At 49.9% G+C, this 22,709-nt stretch overlaps 1 protein-coding gene across 6 annotated transcripts in view; it reads left to right on the forward strand.

Moving 5' to 3' along the window:
* The window catches only part of Stab2 (stabilin 2), a 135,497-nt gene that overhangs the window by 4,815 nt on the left and 107,973 nt on the right, over positions 1-22,709 (forward strand). For all 6 annotated transcript variants that reach the window (XM_010631342.3, XM_010631344.3, XM_010631338.3 and 3 more), the window contains exons 3-8: positions 2,644-2,759; positions 13,506-13,591; positions 14,424-14,493; positions 17,810-17,905; positions 21,385-21,510; positions 22,332-22,528. In XM_010631342.3, the coding sequence (XP_010629644.1) occupies positions 2,644-2,759; positions 13,506-13,591; positions 14,424-14,493; positions 17,810-17,905; positions 21,385-21,510; positions 22,332-22,528 (691 nt within the window). The remainder of the gene's footprint in view (positions 1-2,643; positions 2,760-13,505; positions 13,592-14,423; positions 14,494-17,809; positions 17,906-21,384; positions 21,511-22,331; positions 22,529-22,709) is intronic.

Genomic DNA, 22,709 nt, shown 5'->3' on the forward strand with positions numbered 1-22,709 from the left:
CTCCCCCCTCTCCCTCTCCTCCTCTTCCTCCCCTCCTTTTCCTTCTCCTCTTCCTTTTCCTCCTTCTTCTGTACTAGGGATTGAACTCTGAGCATTTGCACTGAGTTATATCCCCAACCTTTTTTATTTTTTATTTTGAGCCAAGGTCTGGCTAAGGTGCCCAAGCTGAACTCAAACTTGAGCTCCTCCTGCCTCAGCCTCCCCGAGTGCTGTTATTGCAGGCATGTGCACCACGTCCAGCTAAATTTGGGGCTTTTCTTAAAATGACTTTATTGAGGTATGGCTGACATTGAAAAACCTGTACATAATGTACATAACCTGGTGAGTTTAGGGCTAATTATATACCCATGAAACTATCACAGTGCCACAAAGATATCCATCACCTCCAGAAGTTTTCCCTACCCTTTTTTCTATAAGAACACTTAATCCTAAGATCCACCCCATGAGTGAATTTTTAAGCATACATTTTAAAATTAACAGAATGGTTAACCATATGCACCCTACTATACGGTAGATCTCTAGGACCTACTCATCTTCCGTAGCCAATGTAAAGGGCCAGGGATGCAGCTCAGTGGTTCCGCCACCTGCCTTGCAAGTGCAAGGTCCCAAGTTTGATCTCTGGTACCAAAAAAAAAAAAAAATAAAAAAAAAAAAAAAAAAAAAAAAAAAAAAAAAAAAACCCATCTGCCGTGACCAACACAACCGAAAGCTTTGGACCTCATTTCCCATCCTTCCATCTCATCATAACACCACTCTCTTGACTATTTTACTCTCTGAGCAGGTGAGATCACGTGGTATTTCTTCTTCTGCACTTGGCCTGTTTCACTTAATGCCAAATCCTCCAGGTTAACCCAAGTTGCTTATAAATCACAAGCTTCCTGCTGCAAGGCTGAATAACGTGTAAACTCTGTATCTCCAAGGTCTCTTTATCCACCCATCCATCAGCAGAAGTTTGGGTTGCTTCCGTGTCTTGGCTATCCTGAATCACGTACAACAGACTCGGGATAGACACTTCTCTCTCTGAGATCCCAGTTTTAATGCCTTTGGATGCAGTCCCAGAAAGCGGATGGGTGGATCGTATGCTAGTTCTGTTTTTCATATTCTGAAGAATTTCGCGCTGTTTTTCACAGTAGCCGCAGCCATGTGCCTTTCCTCCAAGTATGCAAGGAGAGCTCCCTTTCCTCCACGTCCTAATCAGTTTGTTGTCTTCAGGGGTTTCGGGAGTTGCCATCCTATCAGGTGTGAGATGCTGTCTTGCTGTGGGTTTTTGTTTGTTTTGTTTTGTTTTGCTTTGCTTTCTTTTGTTTGAGACAAGATCTCACTTGTCCTACACTCACCATGTAGCCCAGGCTGGCCTCAAACTCACGGCGATCCTCCTGCCTCGGCCTTCTGAGTGCCGGGATTATAGGCTTGCGTCACCACGCCCGGCTTGATTGTGGGGTTTTTTTTATTATGATTATTGTGGTTTTGACTTGTTTCTCTGATGTTGTTTTGTTTTGTTTTGCTTTGCTTTCTTTTGTTTGAGACAAGATCTCACTTGTCCTACACTCACCATGTAGCCCAGGCTGGCCTCAAACTCACGGCGATCCTCCTGCCTCGGCCTTCTGAGTGCCGGGATTATAGGCTTGCGTCACCACGCCCGGCTTGATTGTGGGGTTTTTTTTATTATGATTATTGTGGTTTTGACTTGTCTTTCTCTGATGACTCGTGACGCTGAGCACATTTTCCTATACTTGGAGGTACAGTGCGCGTCTTCTAAGATCATTTCTCAAGGGGATTCTCATCTCTGCCCACTTCTGTGAAGCACTGCTCTCAGTCTCGCAGAGAAAACGTCCCCGCTGTCGCTAGCTTGCCTGCCTGTAAACCGAGCGGCTCTGCGGCTAACCAGCTACGTTTTGGGGACTGGTTTAAGAGAAAGCCTGCACTTACCCTCGCACCACTCTTAACAGCGCCAGGGGAAAGGAAATGGCAGCGGTGAAGTCCGACCCTGGGAACGCTGCAGTCATCTGCTCCACATCAGGCCAGGCTGGCGGCGGCCCCTGTAAATGGAGGCTGGCGTTTCACCTCCGCAGATTCGCTCTTCCAGAACTGTACAACAGCCAGTGCCGCGTACTGTGCTGCGGAGTCTATCGTCACATCTCCTACAAGGATACTGTGGCTGGCGTTGCTCACTACATTCCACCAGTGACCTCTGCCACAGAAATTTCCACACCTATGGTGTCTGTAATAAGTAGACCAACCTGAGCGATAGATTCGTCTTTTAGGCCCACAGTTCCTATGCACTGTGCAACTCACGATGTTTGCCTTCTTGCCTTGGCTGCTAGGATGCTCACTGACAAGTCTGGAGCCCACCTCCAGCCCCGCCGAGACATAATATCACCTATTTCATCTGCCGTGCTTATTTCTGATAGCATTTGAGTTATGTCCATCTATCTTCAGTGTTTCTTGATTTTTTTGGTCCATTTCTAACAAATAACAATAACTCCTTACTTAGTTTTATTCTACCTAGAGAGCCAAATATGCTCAGCCTATATTTTTTAAATATATTAAGTGTAAAGAACTCTATAAAAGCCCAGGGCAATCCTACCCATCAGAGTCCACTGCCCTGCTCTGCTCATAGGGTACCCCTTGCTGCCCTTCCAGGTTCACCCTTAACCTCAGAACGCACTCCCAGTCTCTCCGCGGGTGCCGCCACATCTGCAGGAAGAACCACCTCCGACCGGAGTGCTGTCCTGGCCACTGGGGTCCGGACTGCATGGGTAAGTGCACAACCTGGGACTCTGACACCGCTCCTCAAGGTCTTATTCTATGTAACATCGGGAGGAACGAAGCCCACTAGAAGGCAGAGGTAAGCGTGTTTTTCCATGTCAGTCTACAAGCATAAAATATTTCATGCCCCCTTAGTTTTTATAAAGGAATCATCCCAGGCATGGTGGCTCATGGCTCTAATCCCAGTACTCTGAGAAGCTGAGGCAAGAGGGTCCCAAATTTAGTCCTGCCTTGGCAATCCAGCAAGACCCTGTTTTGTTTTGTTTTTGTTTTTGTTTTTGTCTTTTGGTACCAGGGATTGAACTCAGGACCTTGCACTTGGGAGGCAGGCATGGTGCCACTGAGCTAAATCCCTGGCCCGGCAAGACCCTGTTTTAAAGTTTTAAAAAAGCTGGGAATGTAGCTCAGTGTAAAGGTCCTGGATTCAATTTCCAGTGCCAAAACAAAAACTTCCAACAAAGAAATCACTTTGTTGCAGTTATTATATATAACAACAAATACAGATGCTGGGCAATTATGACCCAAATACTCTTTACTTTAAGAAGAAATTTCAGCCAGGGATTTAGCTCACTGGCACCACCTCGCAAGTGCAAGGTCCTGAGTTCGATCCCCAGTACCCCCCCAAAAAAAGAAGACATTTCATTACATCTCAGACACTATAGTAAATAACCATCAAGTATCATAAAAGTAACAACAAATACAGATGCTGGGCAATTATGACCCAAATACTCTTTACTTTAAGAAGAAATTTCAGCCAGGGATTTAGCTCACTGGCACCACCTCGCAAGTGCAAGGTCCTGAGTTCGATCCCCAGTACCCCCCCAAAAAAAGAAGACATTTCATTACATCTCAGACACTATAGTAAATAACCATCAAGTATCATAAAAGTTGAAGTCTTAAGACAGAATATCAAATTCTATGATGTTGAATTATAATGCCTTCATGTAAAGAAATTGTAAAGTTAACTACATAAATTTATACGCAGTACATGTAGGCATAGAAATTAATTCTGAAGAGCTTCTGTGGTAACGAAAACTACTAGCAAATCTTGGGCAATGAGAGACTCAGATTTCAGTCATCAGCCCTCAGATTTGATGGGTAAAACTGAACTGTCACCCTCATCATAGTTTATTCTATCGCTGTGATATGCAAATGATCTGAAATTCCCCATTGTCTCGGTAGTCAAAATCAGAAATTTTAATTCCTAAATTCACTACTTGTTCCCTGTCCTCTAAGGGGCCGTGAAAATACCTCCCTAAGATCCTCTCAAGGGAGAGATGAGGCTCTTGTATTCTGCAATATTTTTTCTCTGATTAAAGTAATGGGATCAAATTGTGTACAGCTTGTGACGTTTAGAAAGGTACAAAACAGCAAAACATCAACTCATGTTCTGTCGCAGGAGGGAACCCTGAATATTTTGGCTTATTTACATCTCAGTCTTTTTTCTGCGTAACTCCTAAATCGCTGAGCCCAGAGTGTGTGTACGATGTTGCCTTCTTCCTGACGGTGAAATGGTTGCGTAGATAGTAACTTCCACTGGCTCAGCAGGCTGTCGTTAGGTGCTGGGGAAGTCCTTGGCTCTACAGCGTTCAGTGCAGCTCCTGAAATCAATCTCTGAGTTGTACGGCTTTATCCTCATTCTGCTTGGGAGGACTCAGATACTCGAGTGTTATCTTGCATATTCTCTTGCAAGTTTCCTTTGGGGATGAGAAGTGATAAATTAAGTTCAAGTTCAGGGCTTTCTGGCACCAAAGGCTGCTCTCCTGTCTCCTTTGTCCCATTGTCTGAAGCAGAGCTTGTCTGGAGGAAAAGAGGGGAAGAGGTCGACGGGAGGGAAGGAGACGGAAAGAGCACGCGGTGGGCCTCCACATTCCCTGCCATCCTCTTCCACAGCTAGGCCCTCCCAGCTTTCCCTGTCCGTGCCTAGACTCAATGCTTCCTGTCCTGGGAGGGTCACGGTTCGGGGTTCAGCCACCCTGACCCTTCTCTCCGTTAACTGCTCGGTGGTAAGTTCCACCCAGTGAGTCGGCCCTATGTATTCCTAAGAGCTTAGCACCTGAGAGTCAAGTGCACATGTTCAGGGTCTTTAGAGCAGTTACCCTGTGGGGTCCTTAAAGGAATGAACCTGGACCTCCAGATTCCAAGGACTTTTTCTCATGGTCCCATACATAGTTGTACATGCTTTGAGTTCTTACAGACGTCCCAGTAGAACCACAAGAATGTTTAGATTCACTGCCCCATTTCTACCTAACCTGTGGAAACTAATCTGCTGCTAGGTGATGAATCAGAGAGCCTGTGGATCAGAGCGGGCTTTGTCTAGGATGCATGGCAAAGTCCGCCTGTCCAACAGAGCAGATGACTAACCACAGCCAGGCAGGCAAAAGACGCAGAGCCCGAGACCAAGCTGCAGGTTTGCAACCCTCATGCAGCCGGCTTCCTGCTCTGCCGCTGTCTCCTCATCTGCCGAAGGAGAGTTACACGTCCCACTTTACAAAACACTACAGGAGATTCTTCAAACATTAACCCAAGTGAAAGAAAGGACTTCAGAGAAAGTCTGAATGTGCTTCACAGTCTGGTGCTGTGCTCCACGCAAGGGAAGATGGCAGGTTTCACACCCAGATCTAGGAGTGTCTAACCGAGTCTGAGTGTCCAGGCGTTTCCTTGGGAGGGGGCTCGAGGCCAGAGAAGCAAAACATGAAAACAAGGCCAGGACATCATCCTTGCTGCCCTCTCTTTGGGGCTAACGGGTGTTTCCCTTTTATCTTCACATTCCAAATGTACTTGCTATCGTGCAAGGCTTGCTTCCTTCCCGGCAGGAAAGACAGATGCCCAGCTAGGCTGCGGTCGCCCCCACACTTAGCGTGATGACAGGCAGGGTGTCGCCTGTCGCCCTGCCCTTCCGCAGGGACAAGGCCGCGCAGCTGCTGACTGCGTCCCTCCTGCCCCTGGAGGCAGCGCGTTCCCAGCCTGCACGGGCGCCCCTCCTTTCTGCACACCCACACGCTCTCTCTCACCAACTCAGGGTGTCCTAAAAATCAAGCCCATAGAAGACTAAGCCCAGGGTCAGTGCTGGAAACGCAAAACACAGAAAACCATGATGGAAAAGAATTACCCCGCCCCCATCTTCTAAAACGCAGAATAAGGCACGAATTCTCCCTTGTCGGGGGGTCGTCCTGACGTAGGATAGGTCTTTTTACTTGAATTAAACCTACTTCTCCACTTAAAATTGGCATTTCTTTATGAAAGTGCATATGCAAGTCTTTTCTCATCAGCACAGAAATGTACTTTTAATTTTGAAACTTAATCATGTTTGAACAGCAAATATTCTACTTAACGAAAAATAGATCTTTCTTCTTTTTTTTTTTTCCAGTATTGGGAATTGAACACAATGTGTTCATACTAACTCCATTCCAGCCCTTGTTTTTTCCATCTTGTTTGTGTGTGTGTTTTTGACACAAGGTCTCACTCACTCCCTAAGTTGCCCAGGCTGGATGCACGCTTGTGATCCTCCTGCCTCAGCCTCTCAGTGGGATAGGATTATAGGCCTGCACCATATTCCCAGCTTGAGATAGAATTTTTATTTGTACATCTTGCTGTTTTTATTGCACCATGAATTTATGGGCTTTGAACAACTCAAAGTAGTGGAATTCCAGAGTATGCAAAGCAGTCACACGTAAACTCAGCTGTGGCTCAAACAATCTATTTCATAGACAAATGGCCTGGATTTTTTTTTTTACCAAATTCCTCAACATTCATTTTTATGTTGCACAGGTTGCAAATCACAGACAATGCAGATTTGAGACCATTCTTTCAGGCATCACTTTTTTCCCTTGAGCAACAACGCAGTCATAGTCGTCAAAATCTGTTTCACTTCCCCTTCCGGGCAGACGATGGCATCCAGGGCTACATGAGGACCATGGGGAAAGGATTTCTGCCAGGCCTGTGCGCCAGGTGCCTGTGGGATCTCTTAGAAGCCTAAGTCACTGGGGGATCTCCGGTCTCTTGCTGGGCAGGAAGTGGATTGTGTTCCGCGACAGAAACAGACCCAGCTGATGGTTTGCGGACAGCTTCTACTGGCTGAATCTGTGTGAGAGCAGTCAGGATCCCGGAAACCATGTGTGGTGATGCCTCAGACCCTCTCGTCAGCACCTTCAGTCCCGCAGGGCCTCAGAAATGCCACCTCGCACATTCTGTGATGCCTCTTTTGAGTGTGGTTGCTGAGATGCTAGTGTTGTCATCTTCATTCTCTTTCTTTCTTTCTTTCTTTCTTTCTTTCTTTCTTTCTTTCTTTCTTTCTTTCTTTCTTTCTTTCTTTCTTTTTCTTTCCAGTACTGGGGATCAAACTCAGGACCTTGTGCTTGCCAGACCGACTCTGCACTGCTGAGCTGATTCCCCTGCCCCACCATCTTCATTCTTAATGGGGACTTGGGTTGACAGGAAATGATTTGAGAAGCAGGAAACAAACTTATCCTTTTGCCTTACAAACGTTTCTTAAAACCCAAACAAATATTTTCATGTATTTTCAAGATATTCTATTCAGGCCATCAAATGAAGGTTCCCTTCACCCCCACACTCTTGCCACCTTCTTCCAGAGTCCTTTCCGGGGTTGGCCAACTCATAAAAATCAAGCACTTACAAGTGCCCACAATATGCTGTACATATAATGGACCCTCATAGCAACAACTTGGGTTACTGCCGGAATGTTAGTTTTAACTTACGACCAAAGTCTTGACTTAGGAACCTGAATGTCGGCCGCTTGTGCTTCCAGATGGTCTTAGATACAGATCTAACCTTAAAGAGCTCTGGGAGGACTGTGACAACATCCTCTCCCGTGTGTGGGGCTCTCTGAGAAGCCCTGGGCCGGCATCTCTCTAAGGACGCTGAGATCCACCTGTGTGAAAGAGAGAGACTCTGAAGGCTGAGCCTCCACTGACCGACTTGAGTTACAACCAGCCCTCGGGAGTGAACTGAGTTCGTAAATCAAGGGTCCACTACACTCATGTATGTGAAAGGACCTAGTCCTAAGTCACCTGTACCCCTGACCCTAAGGAGCCCCAATGACCCAAAAGCAGATGAGAGAAAACAGTTGTCCCTGGGTGCCCAGGGAGGACCCGGAGGGGTTTGGCAGTTTGTCCCATGGGCCTGTTCAGCTAGACCGCGTCCCCTCCCTCAGGCCCCGCCTCCAGAGGGCATGGACATACGACTGTGCAGAGCAGGTGAACATTCACACCTAAGTCTCTACCTGGGCCTTTAGCCCAGGGAGCTGCACTGGAAGCCACAGGAAAGTAGAGGATAAAGCAATTCCTACCATGAAAAACGTCACAGCCTCTGCAGAATATTCAATGTGGAGACTCAGTAAAATCCCCGGGAGACAAATTCCCAACCAGCCTTCAATCTTAGCACTTTTGGTTTTCTCCTGAAAATACAGAAATCGTTGCCTCTCTTGAAAATAGTAGCAGATATTCAATGACTGTTGAATAAACCGATCAATTAAATCAATGGCTTGGTTTTTAAAAATCCTATAAAATGTTATTAGCAATCCAAACGCAGACGCACAATGGCGAGACTTTAAAGTCAGGCAGAGCTAGCGAGACTCTCATCTCTGAAGCTGGCAGCTAAGTGACCTAACACCAGCACTCTCTATGCCTCAGTTTTCTCTCAGATGAGATGGTTACAACCACCACATCGCAGTGTCACTGGACAGGCCCAAGGAGGTCCCCCAAGAGGGGATGGGGACCTCAAGTTGCCCCCAAAATAGTAGGTTGGTAGACTCTTGTTAAAGTAAAGCACCCCGGTGTGCACCTCACAGACCCCGAGGAGGGGCACTTTTGATTTATTTCAGTGTCCTCTGCTTCCCGTGCCTGGTGTCTTCAGGAATCCAGCCGCAGGACAGCAGAGGTGCACGCGTTTCCTAATGTGCGCAAAGGCTCTCTCTTGCCTGCTGTATTTGGCTGGTTCCTCCAACAGGAGACAGGAGACAGGGAGAGAGAGGCGAGAGATTCGTGAGAGAGGACGTCTGCAAGGGAAACCCAGAAGGAAGTGGGGGGCTGTTACACAGGGACACAGCTCTGCCCCTCCTGAACCTGAGAGGCCAGATGGGCACATCCTTGACTGTGTGCAGTTCTGAGACAATTTGGTGACACAGAAGGGGAGTCCTCCAGCCAAAGCCACCCAACAAGGAGCCCTGTGACTTGCAAAAACGGGCCCTGTGTCCCTGCTGTGCTTGCTCTCTGAGCGGAGGCAATCACAGGAAGTGGCCTTGGGCATACAGAGCAGGTTTCCAGGTAAAGTCACACTCAGCCTGACAAGGATCCAGTGGATGGCAGCTGTGCTCACAACGGCAGTGGCACAGATGATTCTCCTGGGGACATCAGGGCCATCTTAGTTCGCATAAGTTCTCCCGACGATGCTCACATGGGCCAAATTGCCTGACTCATTCCGCGTCCCTGGTGTTGAACAAGGCCCCGCTGCTTTAATGAGGTCTGCTTCACACATCAGAGAGGGCCCTGTCCTGGCTTGCAGAAAGGCCTTGGGGACCTGCCCTTGTGACAATCCTCCTCCCAAGCCACCCAGAGCTGCTGGAGAGACCCTCCACGATTACCGCGCGAGGCTTAGTGACTCCCAGCAGGAAAAGGAGCCCAGGCCCCCGGCACAGTCACTCTCTGGGGAGCTGGGGAGGGATCCCCACTTTCCGGGGTCAGCCTGCAGCCAGAGCAGGGCTATGCTCCCCATCAGTCCCACCGCCCTGTTGTTTCTGGCCGCGTACACAGGGGCAGGTATGGGTGGAGTGGAAGGGGCACCCAGGAAAAGGAAAGGTCGAGCTGGCCAGCCAGGGAGAGACGCGGAGGGAAAGGCTCAGTGTCGGAAAGTGGGGCATGGGCTGCTGAGGCTGGAGGGAAGGAACGAAAGGAAGGGCAGGTCTGGCTCCGAGCACCGGATTTGGAGACTGGACTCAGGCACTGACACTAGCGAGTGCCTCAGGGGCCCCGGCATGCAGCCAGGTGGCCAGCTCAGGATGGAGCGGCTGGGGTTCTCCTGAGTACGCCCAGAAAGCAAGCAACGAAGCTGGGCATTGCCCAGGGGCCCCGGGACAGGGCAGGGGTCCCCGCCTGCCTCCTCCTGCCCAGTACTAGCCGTCCCCAAGCACCATCTCCACAGAGGAGGCCAGCAGGAAAAGCACGCGGGAGAACAGCAGGACGGTGAGGGCTTTAGGAAAATGCTTTCTCAGCGGCCTTCACTGGGCACCGTGACCTCAGGGTTTGCCCGCTCGTCAGAGGAGCTTCCTGGTCCCCACAGGATGAAGTCCCTCCTCCTCGCCCTCCTCACCTCCTTCTTTGGGCAAAGACAGAAATCTTTAATGCAGCCCTGGCTCCTGAGGTGGCGGTGGCCACCTGCTGGGGCCAGATGGGAATCACTTTGTACACCAGGACAGGGTTATTCTGGTCAGTGTTGAAAACCTCTCCTAGCTGCGTGTCCGTGTCTTCTCCTCCCCTCAGTCACCAGCTTCTCTGCCACTGCTCGGTGTGAATCTCACAGAGGAGGACAGGGTAGGAGACTCCTGAGCTCCTGCCTTTGAAGCTGGCTTTGCCACAGACCACAGACACAAAGTGTGCAGTTTAGACCCCGTGCTCTACTAAAAGTCTGAGTGCAAGGGAGAAACAGGTGCCGCAGAGGAAATTGTCTGTGGATGGCAACTCTCACCCCCATAGCGCCTTTTGAGTGACAAATGACCTTCCAAACAACAATCCTATCAAGCCAGCCAACAGCATCTCTGCCAGAGAATCGCCTTTCTCTGTGCCCAGAGGTCTCTTTTTCCCAGATCTGCAGCTGTAGTCTGAGTGTTTGAGTCCTCCTGGGCACTTGTCTGTTTTCTGTGACTGTAAGGAAATACCCAAGGCAGGCTAACTTTATACAGAAAAGAGGCTCACGTAGCTCAGTCTCAGGGGCTCAAGGGCATGGTGTTTGGCTCACTTAGCTCTGGTGAGCACCCTTGTCTGTCTGACATTCTGACAGGACAGGTATGGGGAGGAGGGCATCCTAAACCCCTGCTGTGGTGCTAAGCACTTCCGTCACTGCCCACGTCACAGCGGGCCACTCACAGTCCCAGCCCCTCGAGCTCTTCCTCATCCCCAGAAGAGCCCACAGTCCCTCAAGACTCTGAGATGTTACCTCCATTCCTCTTCTGAAAATGCTCTTCTCTGTAAGGCATAACCAGCTCCTACTGAACCTTCAAAACCCCAGCGTAAATGACTCCTGAGGAACATTTCTCAGACCATTCCAGGAGTACAAATAGCTCCCCTCTCTGTGCTCCCTAAGGGCCTGCCTAGATTATGAAGAAGCCTGGCTTTTCTTTAATTTATTATTGTTATTACTATTATTATTATTTATTAATTTTATTGGGACATTAAAGGTATACCGCATAATCACATTCATCATTGGAGATTTGTACCTTTACAAAATATATCCTGGTTCTTCTTTTTTCCCCACTCCCCTGCCCTCCTTTCACCCCCTTCACTCTATTTACAAAGACTTTGTTTCCATTTTTTGCTTTTCTCATATTTATTCCTTTTCCTTCTTTCCTTTACCCAGCCCTTCCCACTTCCCCTTTCGCTTTGGACCTTTTCTTCCTAGTTCACATTATCTTTTATACCTTTTGATCCTTATTTACACTTTCAGTTTCTCAAACCACAGAAACTATTCAGTATTTACACATGTGTGTCCTATTTATTTCACTTAAGAGTATGGCCTCAGTGTACATCCATTTAACTATAAATGTTTCTACTTTCTCATGCTTTATGGCTGAGTAGTACTCCATTTTTTAAACACATTTTCTTTATCCAGTCTCCAGTTGATGGGCAATTGGGCTGTTTCCAAGTTTTAGCTATTACAAACTGTGCTGCTATTTACGTGGGTGCACATATATCACTGTGGTGTGATTCTTTTAATTCTTTGGGGAAGATATCCAGCAGGGGAATAGCTGGGTCAAATGGGACCTCTAATCCTGTTCTCTGAGGTATCTCCATACTGATCTCCAAAGTGGTTGCACCAGTCTGCACTCCCATCAGCAGTGGAGCAGGGTTCCTTTTTCCCCACAGCCCCACCAGCATTTGTTATTGGTTGATTTCTTGATAGCAGCCATTCTTTCTGGGGTGAGGTGGAATCTCACTGTTGTTTTCATCTGCATCTCTTGAATGACCAGTGATGTTGAACATTTTTTCATATGTTTATTTGCTATTTCTACTTCTTTTTCTGAGAAATGTCTGTTCATTTCTTTGTATATTCTAAACAGTAGACCTTTGTCTGAGGAACAGCTGGTAAAGAATTTTTCCCACATTGTAGGTTGTCTCTTCATGCTGTTGGTGGTTTCTCTTGCTGTACAGAAACTTTTTAATAAGAAGAGACCCCACTTATTGATTCTTTGTGCTAGTTCACATGCAACTGAGGTTTTGTTCATGAAATCTTTTCCTACACCAATGTCTTCAAGAGTTCTACCTAAACTCTCTTCCAGCCAGTTTAGTGTTTCTCTTTTAATATTTACATCTTTATTCCATTTCTATTTTCATTTAATGCATGGTGAGAAATATAGGTCTAATTTTAATCTTTGGCAAGTTGAAACCCAGTTTTTCCAGCACCATTTATTAAGGACATTATCTTTCCTTCAATGAGGGTGTTTGACTCTTGTCAAAGATGAGGTATCTAAGTAGATCAGTTGTTTCTGCATCTTCTAATCTGTTCCACTGGTCCTCAAATCTGTTTCTTTGTCAATACCATGCTGTTTTTATCACAGTAGCTTTGTAGTATAGTTTCAAGTTGGGGATTGTGATACCCCTGTCTTGTCTTTGTTGCCCAGAATTGCTTTTGCTATTCTAGGTCTCTTCTTGTTCCAAATGAATTTTTTTATTGTTTTCTCAAGTTCTGCAAAGTACGCTGCTGGAATTTCCATTGGGTTTGCATTGAATCTATATGGCAGTTTTGAAAGTATGACCATTTTCACTACATTGATTCTTCCTATCCAGGGGCAAGGGATATCTTTCCATTTTCTTATATCCTCTTCAATTTTTTTTTCAGAGTGCTATAGTTTTCAGAGTAGAGGGCCTTACTTCCTTTTGTTAGGTAGATTCCTAGGTATTTCACTTTGGGGGGATGCTATTGTGAAGGGAGTTTTTTCTCCAGTTCTTCTTCCAGTGAGCCTGTTGTTCATGTACAGGAAGGCTGTTGATTTGTGTAGGTTGACCTTGTGTCCAGCTACTCTACTGAGTTTGGTTATTAAATCTAGAAGGCTTTTGGTGGAGTTCTTGTGGTCTTCTATATAGAGTATCATGTCTGCAAATAATACGATTGAAGCCTGGCTTTTTATTCATGCTTTAGGGCTAAACTAACTTCCCCACTTTGCAACTGATAAACTACAAAGTTCAAGGCAAGTTATGGAACCTCTCTGCTCACCACAGGAGGTAGCCATGGGAACCATTTAACCAGATCACTGAAGAGCACAGAGCAAGTGTTCAAAAAATGCTAGAGTGATGTCTGCGGTCACAGCACCTGAATACGCTGAGATCCACCTGTTCACACGTCCGCGTCCCCTGTGACACCTTGCGTGGCACCAACAGGGTCTCGAGTTACCCTTGTCCCTGGCAGCTAGCACCCTGGCCGGCTGGGTGTCCAGCACCGGCTCAGTTATCCTCCCAGAATGCCGTGTGCAGTCTTGAGTGAATAAATTCGACTGTTTGACTCCCCAGAATGCCCCGGAGGAGCAGCGGTGCCCTGCAGTGGCCGGGGCAGCTGTGCAGAGGGCATGGAAGGAAACGGACACTGCACCTGCCAAGTGAGTTCAGAAACGTGTCCTCCCTCCCTGCGATTCCTCTCTCCCTGCTCACCCAGCAGCCCTCCCTCCGCACACCCACATGCGAAGTGGAGACCCCAAGATGCAGCCTCCATGAATCGGTACTAAAAATATGGTTTCCCCAGCACAATGACTCCTAGAGGCTGGGGTCTTCGAGACGAGTTAATTCACTGCTCAGCCTTGAGCAGAGCCATCCATTAAATGGGCCTGAAATTAAAATCTATGCAACCACATTGATTAAAGAAGTAAAATGAGGTCATATGTGTAAGAATGCGCTGGGAAGCTCTGCGGGACTATGGAAATCACGGTCATTGTTACTGCTAAAAATCACTACTGTTATCAGATGGCTCCGCTGCTGTCCTTAGCATCCTTTGCCAACTACTTTGCCACTTGAAGGATTTCTTTTTCTCGACAGAGTGACTTTTTGCAAGTTCCCAGCCTTACAGGATTTAAACACAAAATAATCCTTCTGAAGGGCATTGAGCTGGACTGCCTTCAGAAGTGCAAAACTGAGAGCTTTCTCTTCACCCTCGGGTGCAGTTGGATGCGGCAGTCAGCACCGCTATTTATATCTTTGGGCTCACCGTGCAGCCCTTCCTCTGCGGGGCTCCAGTCCTTCAGCAAAAAGTGGCGGAGGGATTCGTGTACTCATTGTCACACCAAAACCAGCCAGAATAGGAATGACCAGGAAGCAGCTTGGGGAAGGTACAGCTGGGGAGAAAACGCTAACCAAGCGCATCCAGGGCACAGGCAGGGTTCCCTCGGGAGCACAGGTCTCCCGCAGTCTGACGTCAGCCCGCGGGGTGTTTTGCAGGAGGGGTTTGGAGGGACAGCCTGTGAAACCTGCGCCCATGACAATTTATTTGGACCCAGCTGTTCTTCAGGTATGTGTGAGTGTTGTGTAATCAGTGCGCTGGGGAGGTTGGGAGTCCCTAGAGAAACCCCTGAGAGGAAACTGTTTCCATGCAGCCAACTGCGGACAGGGAACAAGGTGACAGTGAGCCTGGAGGATGCAGTCACTGAAGACAGTGGCGGTGTTCTGTGTGGCTCTCACACCGGCAGAGGGCAGGAAAGCTTGCGGGGTGCCTGGGAGGTGCACGATTTCCTCTCCCTCTGCAGGATCCAGGATCCCCGCTGCCTCCCCGACCCGCGTGCATGAAGTCATGGGATCCTGGCCTCAGGGTAGACCCAGGGCTTTCTGATTCCTTCAGGCGTCCTTCCACAGTCTGATGCTCCCTTTCCTTTGGGGAGCTCAAGTAATGCTGCAGAGGTCAGAGATCGCTGGCTGCAGATTCAATGAACACACGAAGCCTGGCTTATCCAGAATCATACTTGTTTCCCTCAGACAAGGATCTCAGTACAAGCCATTGACTTCAAAGTGATCCCAGGAAACACTGACGTAGGGGGAACGAAGGGTGCACCAGTCTCAGAGTTATCCTACCCACGGGGAGGGGAGCCCCCGGGGACAGCAGCGGAAGCCAAGCCAAAGATGCCCACATCCCGATCTCTGAGACCAGGAGTATGCTACTCAACGTTGCGAAGGCGGAGAACGTAGCAGACAGTCGCCTGATCAGCTGACCTTAAAATAACAGCTTGTCTTGGATGATTGGGGTGGGCTCGATGTAATTACAAGGGTGCTTGAATGTAGAGGAGAGAGGCAAATGATTCCACGGTCAGATTCACCATGTAAGAAAGATTCTGCCAGCTACGGAAGAGACCACAGCCAAGGAGGGTGCCCTTCCAAAGCTGGTGAAGACAAGGAAAAGATTCTTCCTCCAGCCTCCAAAAAGGAAACCTCACCAGCCTTACCAACACCTTGATTTCAGCACAGTGACTTGGGACTTCTAACTTCTAGAAATGTAAGATGATAAATTTCTTGTTTTAGGACACTAGGTGTCTTACTCTATTTTCCACGGCTATAACAAAATACTTGAGGCTGAATAATTTCCAGAGACATTAATGTTGCTCACAGAACAATGGAGGCTCTGGGGACTGCAACCCACCACGGTGCATGGCCCCCTCTCCAGAGTGTGTGGGAGGGAGAGATCACACAGACAGACAGGAGGCCGGGAGGGAAGGGCCAGTCTTCCCCTGTAGTAACAACCCCTTTTTCAGGCAGTAATCACTGGAGAACTACAGGATCCCTTCAAGGCCACACCCCTATGACCTATGACCTCCCCCTAGGCTCCACCTCTTAAAGGTCCACCACCTCTTAACGTCGCCACACCCAGTACCAAGCCCCCAAAATTTAAACCCCTGAGGGCCAAATCCAAACTACATCTAGACGACAACACAAAGCTTGTGGTGATTTCACAGCAGCAAGGCGGAAAGAATACACACAACCAGCAGGGGACAGTTGGGGATGGTGCAGGACTTCCAGGATCCAAGGACTCGGGTGGACAGCTGTGCTAAGGGTCACACAACACCCGCAAGCAAAGAGCCGGAAGTTACCCGACATGCAGAATCACCGAGGCCTAACAAATGCAGGTGTGGCAGAGACAGCGTCTGCTAGGCCCACATCCTTCCAAAAGGAATCTGTTGGGCGGCCTTTCTTTCCCTCTGCTGTTGTAGAAAAAAATGGAAAGTGGTAGACTGCTCTGATTCAAATATCTTTACAAGAGAGCCTGCACACACATCAACACCCGTCCCCAAAGTTCCCCGTACTGAGCTCCCTCTGCATCTGGGGGCTTGGACCCTTGTAGTCGTGAAGGCAAAGCCCTTGTGTCTTCATCTCCAGCACCTTCTCCATGGTGCTGCCTGGTAGGCACTCACAGCACTGGCGGCTGGATGAGTACATGGGTAACTAACTAACGATGAATGACGGCCGGCCATTTGCATTGGCAAGGACCAGGGAAACCTGTGAGCCCTTTCAGCCAGGTGTCCATCCACTGGGTGCCCGTGTTGTCATGGTGGCCCTGAGGAGGTGGCAACTCCCACCTGAGAGAGGCGCAGCTCTCTGGGGCAGCCTGCCTTTAATGCCAACTTTACCCCACAGCCAGCATGCTCTCCTGTGCAGGCTGGGGATGACTCAGGGCTGCACCAGCCAACAGTTTCCATCTCCCCTGCCAGTGCCTCACTCCCAGCTAGCGCCAATGCAAAGCCCACCTTCCCCAGCGGGATTCCCAAATCGCTCCATGACCTGTGCTGTTAATAAGAACAGCCAGCATGTACTATGCACTTACTGTGTGCCAGGCAGCGAGCAAGGAGGCTTCTCAGAATAATCTCCTCGGTCCTCCATGCACCGCTTTAATTAAGAGACTGTCCTCATTTTGTGGGTGAAGACATCCAAGAAGCGGCTTGCAGCTGTGATAGAACAGAGGCATCTGACTCCAGAGCTTGCACAGCTGTGCTCCTGGGAAGCCCCCATCATGCATTAGGGTCCAGAAAGGCAGCAGGGATCCTACGAGGGCTAAGACCAGGTCCCGAGGAGCTGGAGATGTGAGCCGTGACTACGGTGCAGTAGCACAGTCCGCATGGGATGCCAAACCCACGAGAAGGCGCAGCCCACTGTGCCACGAGGCACATCACAGAGGACTGAGCACTAGCGATCTGCAGAGGTGCATCCACAAAGGGCCAAGGGCTTTCAAGTGACCCCGGTCGTCCCTCTGCCACACTCACTGCGGCTGGGAGCCCTGCAGTCTGCTCATCGAGGGGAGAGGTGAGAGGAGAGCCCCTGCCGGGGCTGGACACCGATAAGCCGGAAGGACAAGCTGGCCGGCAAACACCAGCCAGCAGTCGGCCTCCGCGTGCCCTTGACCGACCCCTCCTGACCCCTCACCCTCTTCCGCTGGCTGCGCGGCCCCGCATGGGACACGAGTCACCACCGTATCCCTGTGGGCCAGGCTTCCCTGTTACTCTTGAGCCTCCAGATTGGAGCCCATGGCGGCTTCTTTCCTTGGAGTCCCGCAGGTGTGGATACTAACGTGGGAAGTTCTTCCTCACATCAAGGGTGCAAGGCTGAAGCGAACAGTTTGAAAATGGGGAGAAGGGAGGTTTCCGGAACACCGGGCAGGCTGGGTTGGCTTTGGACCCACACCACAGGTGGAAAACACCGCAGCTGTTAGAGGTGTGCAGAGCCAAGGTTCAGCAAGGGTCCCGAGAACCTGCAGCTTCTCGGGAAGGGACGTCTGGAAGCCCCTCCCCAGAATCCCCGTCAGCCCTCTCTCCTGGGTGATGACAGCCCCTGTTTTCCGCCCACAGTGTGTAAGTGTGTGCACGGCACGTGCAACAACGGGCTCCATGGCGACGGGACCTGTGAGTGCTACTCGGCCTACACCGGCCCCAACTGTGACACGCGTAAGTCCCACCCGCCGCCACTGCCTTCCTTCCTGTGACAGGAGCTGGGTTCGAGCCTCGGCACAGCGCTGATGGTCGCAGCCCCCTAGGTGGCTGCTTGGCCTGGGCCAACACTGGAACGCAGTCCCTGGCCGGCAGGGGGCGCACTTGAGGCCGGTGGGCAGAGGTGCCAGGAAGTGGGGTTGTAGAGGGAGTGCAGGGGGTCTGCATGGGAAGGTCACAGGGCCCAGGCCAAGGTTGCGAGGTCCCCGAGGGGAGGTGCATGGAGGTGCGCGGCTGGGGCAGAGGACCCTGCACAGACCGCGGAGCTGCCGGTGGACTCTGTGCTGTTCGCGGGCCCAGTGGACGTGGTCCTGCGAACCCCCCGTTCCCGCCCAGACTGAGGTGAGCAGGCGCCCCCTCTGTGAACCCCAGTCGTCTCCTTCCCCTACCACCCCTGTTTGCCCAGCGTCTTGGGAGCGAGGCCTTCCCGGTAAGGCAGAGATACAGTCCAGAAGCCAGACTGAGGCAGAACACGCTCGGATTGGCTTCCAGGGGCAAACGTATCTCCGTCGCGCCAGAAGACAAACAAGAGATGAGGACAAGAAATATTTGCGATTCACATGGCAGCTAAATTTTCATAATAAGATAAAGTCCGTAATCCAATTGTAAATACAGACCTAGGAGAAGCCAAGACTCAGAATAAGAACTGAAAGCCAGAAGTAAACCTGAAAAGGGTCATGAACCCCCAAGCCACCCCCCAAATACAAATTCAAACCATATTTAGGTAGGACGGGGATTCTGGAGCTTCTGTTCTGCTTTGGTTTCCATTTCTTTGCCCATTCGATTACACAGAATGGAAAGGCAGATGGTATCTGCAGATAGGAGAAAAATACAAGGGCTGGGGTGGGGTCCACACCTGGGGAGGGGCGACATCCGTCATCCACTGAATCTGCGCCTGAGCTGCTGTGCTCCAGTTAGAGGGATTCACCCTGGAGGAAGAAAGGAGTAAGCACCAGGCAGAAAGCACCTGTTCGGGGGAATTCGGGGCACACTGCTTGTAAGAAGCGAACCAGCTGAAGGAAAGCCTGGAAGCTGAGGCTGGCGGAGCAAATTCTGATACACCCGGACTGGTTAGGATAATGCTCACTGCGACAAGAAATAAGCACAAGAATTCAGTGGTTCAACATTGTGGTTCTAAAACTACGCCCTAAGGCGGCCCTAGGTACCACTGGATATTTTAAATAGTTGAGGTCACCCAGAGATACATGCTGAGCTGCTAGCCTGAGTCCATTCAAACCATGAGGCCGTAGGGGCCTGGGATTTAGCTCAGTGATTCCGCCATCTGCCTTGCAAGCGCAGGGACCCGAGTTCAATCCCCGCTACCCCGCCCCCCAAAATGAGATCGCATCAAGTTCATTTGTTAGGGGTTCTGAATTTTGGTTCTGTCCTGTGGCATCCTATCTTGCCTAGCTGCCTTTCTGGTGATTGCTATGATAAAAAGCAAGTGGTGGTGGTGTAAAAATCAATGAGACCAGAATGAGGGTTTCAGTCCAATCTGAATCCAGTTTGGGAATTTGTGTAGTGGCTCCAACAGACTCGCTCCTGTGGCAAAGGTGGTAATTTAAGAACGAAATGCAAATAGTTTTCTTTCTAGTAAGCATGTTACTCTTTCAAATGGCTACCAAGTTCCCATGGCAAAAACAGTTACTGAGTTGATTTATAAATGTTATACATGGACCCACCAGGTACATCTTTGGGGGCCAGGGGATCACGAAAACATAGTGAGACACTAAAGGCTCCATGGCCCAGACATCCGGGGACCTCCAGGTTAGCAGAGGCAGAGTTCACGCATACGCCTGTGCACGTGGGTGTTCTGGGCTGGTCATTCGGAAGCAGATCTCTCTGTGACTCTGCCACTCTGTGGCTCCTCAGAGAGCTGTGGACAGGAATGAGAGGGCAGAGAAGCACCTGCTCATTATGAGCTCCACCGTTACCCTGCCCGTGGGAACGAATCCATGACCCTGCCCGGGTGCGGAGGACGGTGGAAGGGGGACACTGGAGGTAGCACCACTTCTGAGCACTTCGCTTGCTGCAGGGCTGGGAGGAGTTCTCTCTGAGCTGTTGATTCGGCAGGCCACTCCTGGGGCCAATTCTCCACAGTCTCACATCCTGTGGAGATGGGCTTTGTACAGATTTCCCCTTTGCCAGCCAGCAAGATGGGAAACCTTACCCACAGAGGGTTCTGTAGGACGCCGGAAGAAGAAGAAGGCTTTTCTTCTAGTTTCCGGTCTGGCTCATGCACCTGGCTCCTGAAGAACAGCTTTCTGCATTTGCTTCCCAGAGCCAGGTTCCTGGGGAGCTTAGCTTCCTGCAGCATTTGGCCCAAGTATTGTCCAGTGCTTGACTGGGGCAGTAGTGGCATCGCCAGGAGTCCCAGGCAGCCTGGGCCATTCCCCAGCCCAGTGGTGTGCTGTTCTGCACCCGGTCTCCGTGTCCCACACACATCTGCAGAACTGGTGGCCTCACCTTCATCCTAAACGGCAAGTCAGAGGTGCCCAGGACATACTTCTGAGGGGTGGCTTCCTACCCCCTAACCCCACTAGCACCTGGAAGCCAGCAGCTTCCATGTGCAAAGCGATCTCTGAGGCACCTCCAGGTGGACGGGCTCTCTGGTGCCCAAGAAAGCAGATTCCCTACAAAGCGACTCCTCCCCATAATATGGCCAGGCCCGCCCTCTCCGCTGACCTCTACATCTCAGTGGTAGAGAGAGGGAGGTTCTGCCTTGGCTACTCAGCCCTGGGGCCTGGAGCGATTTCTCCTACACACCTGCCATTCTTTTATTCTTTTGAAGCCTTTTTGATGTCCGCTAGCTAATTCTCCGTCATTCTCTACGTTGACCCCTAACCTCCTCACACAAGAAGCCCTCGACAACTCACTGTTGTGGAAACACGAGAACAAATGCCACGGAAGCCCTGGGGTGACACAGCCCACTGCATGTTCGTGGGCCACGCAGGCCCTCTCGGCCTGGCCCTGAGGACACTGGGCTTGGAAAAACAGCGCCGAAACCTGATACTCTGACCGAGGCTCCCATGACACTGTCGCATCCCGACGTGTTGGTCCGGCTCTTCGTAGCGCTTTGCAGACATCTGTGTCACAATATCATGAGTCCTATGCAGCTTTTCAAGATTAGTTGACCCTTAAGAACTCCATGATATGGTGGTAAATTAAAAATCGGGTTACTGAGCATTTTAACAGGGTTTGGCTTTGGTGAAACACATCATCCAAGTGAGTTTACAAATAAATGTATTATGTTGGTGCTCGGCATCGGTTCTTTGGGAATTGGGGCTGAGGAGTGAGAATCACAACACAATTAGTCTTCATGTATTGTGTTTTTTAAGTTATTGCCATGAGTCTACATTGCTTTTTAATAAAAGGAAACCCTATAGTTTGGGTCTTCTTAGAATTGGTGCACAAAGCTCAACGCTCTTTCTGTGCAGCTGTCCCTGAATGTGCAGCCTTGCTCTGCCCAGAACACTCCAGATGTTCACCGCTGAACGAAGACAGAACCAAGCTAAGATGCCGGTGCCTCCCCAACTACAGAGGCGATGGCAAAAGCTGTGAACGTGAGTCGAATTCCATCTGGCCAGGTTCTTCCCTGGTTAGGTTATTTGACAGCAGAAGCATTCACAAGCTCCTTAACATTAACACGACCACTTAACATCAACATTTCTACTTTGCTCTGTGCAGCTAAGTGAAATATATGGAGTGGGCCAGGCAAAGAGCGTATCCTACCATGGCCATCCTCAATGAAAGGCCACGTCTCCTTCTGTGCTCAAAGCACCTAGATCGACACTATACATTTATGTCATCTTAATCAATATTAGTGTAAAATGCAATGCCTCTTTTCAAAATTTTTTAAATTTGTATTTCTTCTCCTTATGAGAGGCTGCACTGTACATTTGTTAGGATGAAGTCTGGATCTAGACCTCCGAGGTTCAGCTCCTCGATCGGCCTTTTATTAGCTAGATGAGCTTTAATCCTCCTTGCCTCCGTTTCCCCATCCACCAAATGGGGTTAACAATGGTATCTTTGCCTTGTAACATTGTTAAACGTGTTAAATGAGTTCGTTAATATATGGCAAATGCTTCGAACAGGGCCCAGTGCATATTATAAAGTCCACAAGCACTAGTCTTCTTTCGTGCTACTTTCTATTTATCTCACCCATCATATGGGTTACAATACACCAGCAGAGTGTTTGTGGCCACAACGGCTGAGCCAGTCAGTCTGGTGGGGCTGGCGTGTGGGATGGGGCGAGATGAAATGCTTCCTCCTCCCTTGGAACTGGAGTGGCTTTGGTCGCTGTGACCACGGTCTCCGCTAAGCTGTCCTCCTCCTCTGTCCTGGCACATGCTGACTGTCTCTCATCTCGCTGCTGCATCTGAAGCCATCAACCCGTGCCTACAACAACCCTGCCACCCTCGTGCCCACTGTGTGTACCTGGGGCCAAACCAGCACAGCTGCAAGTGCGGGGACGGCTACTTCGGGGACGGCCATGTGTGCCTACCGCTGGACCCCTGCCAGACTGGCCTCGGGAACTGCCCACCCACGTCCACCGTATGCAAGTACGACGGGCCTGGACAGGTGAGTGAGGCCGGTGGCTAAAAGCGGGATGGAGCTGCTGCAGGTGAACTCACGCCCCTGGAGTCTTTTGCCTCCTGTGCCCACTGGCCCCGCCTCGGTGGATGTGACTGGGTTTCACCCTCCACCTCCATCTGTCTGGGGTCTGAAGCGAAGAGGAGGGAGCCTCCTCAGGGCCCGGGAC

The sequence above is a fragment of the Fukomys damarensis genome, unplaced genomic scaffold, assembly GCF_012274545.1.
Source record: "Fukomys damarensis isolate Sample0158 unplaced genomic scaffold, DMR_v1.0_HiC HiC_scaffold_15, whole genome shotgun sequence".
Taxonomy (NCBI): Eukaryota; Metazoa; Chordata; class Mammalia; order Rodentia; family Bathyergidae; genus Fukomys; species Fukomys damarensis.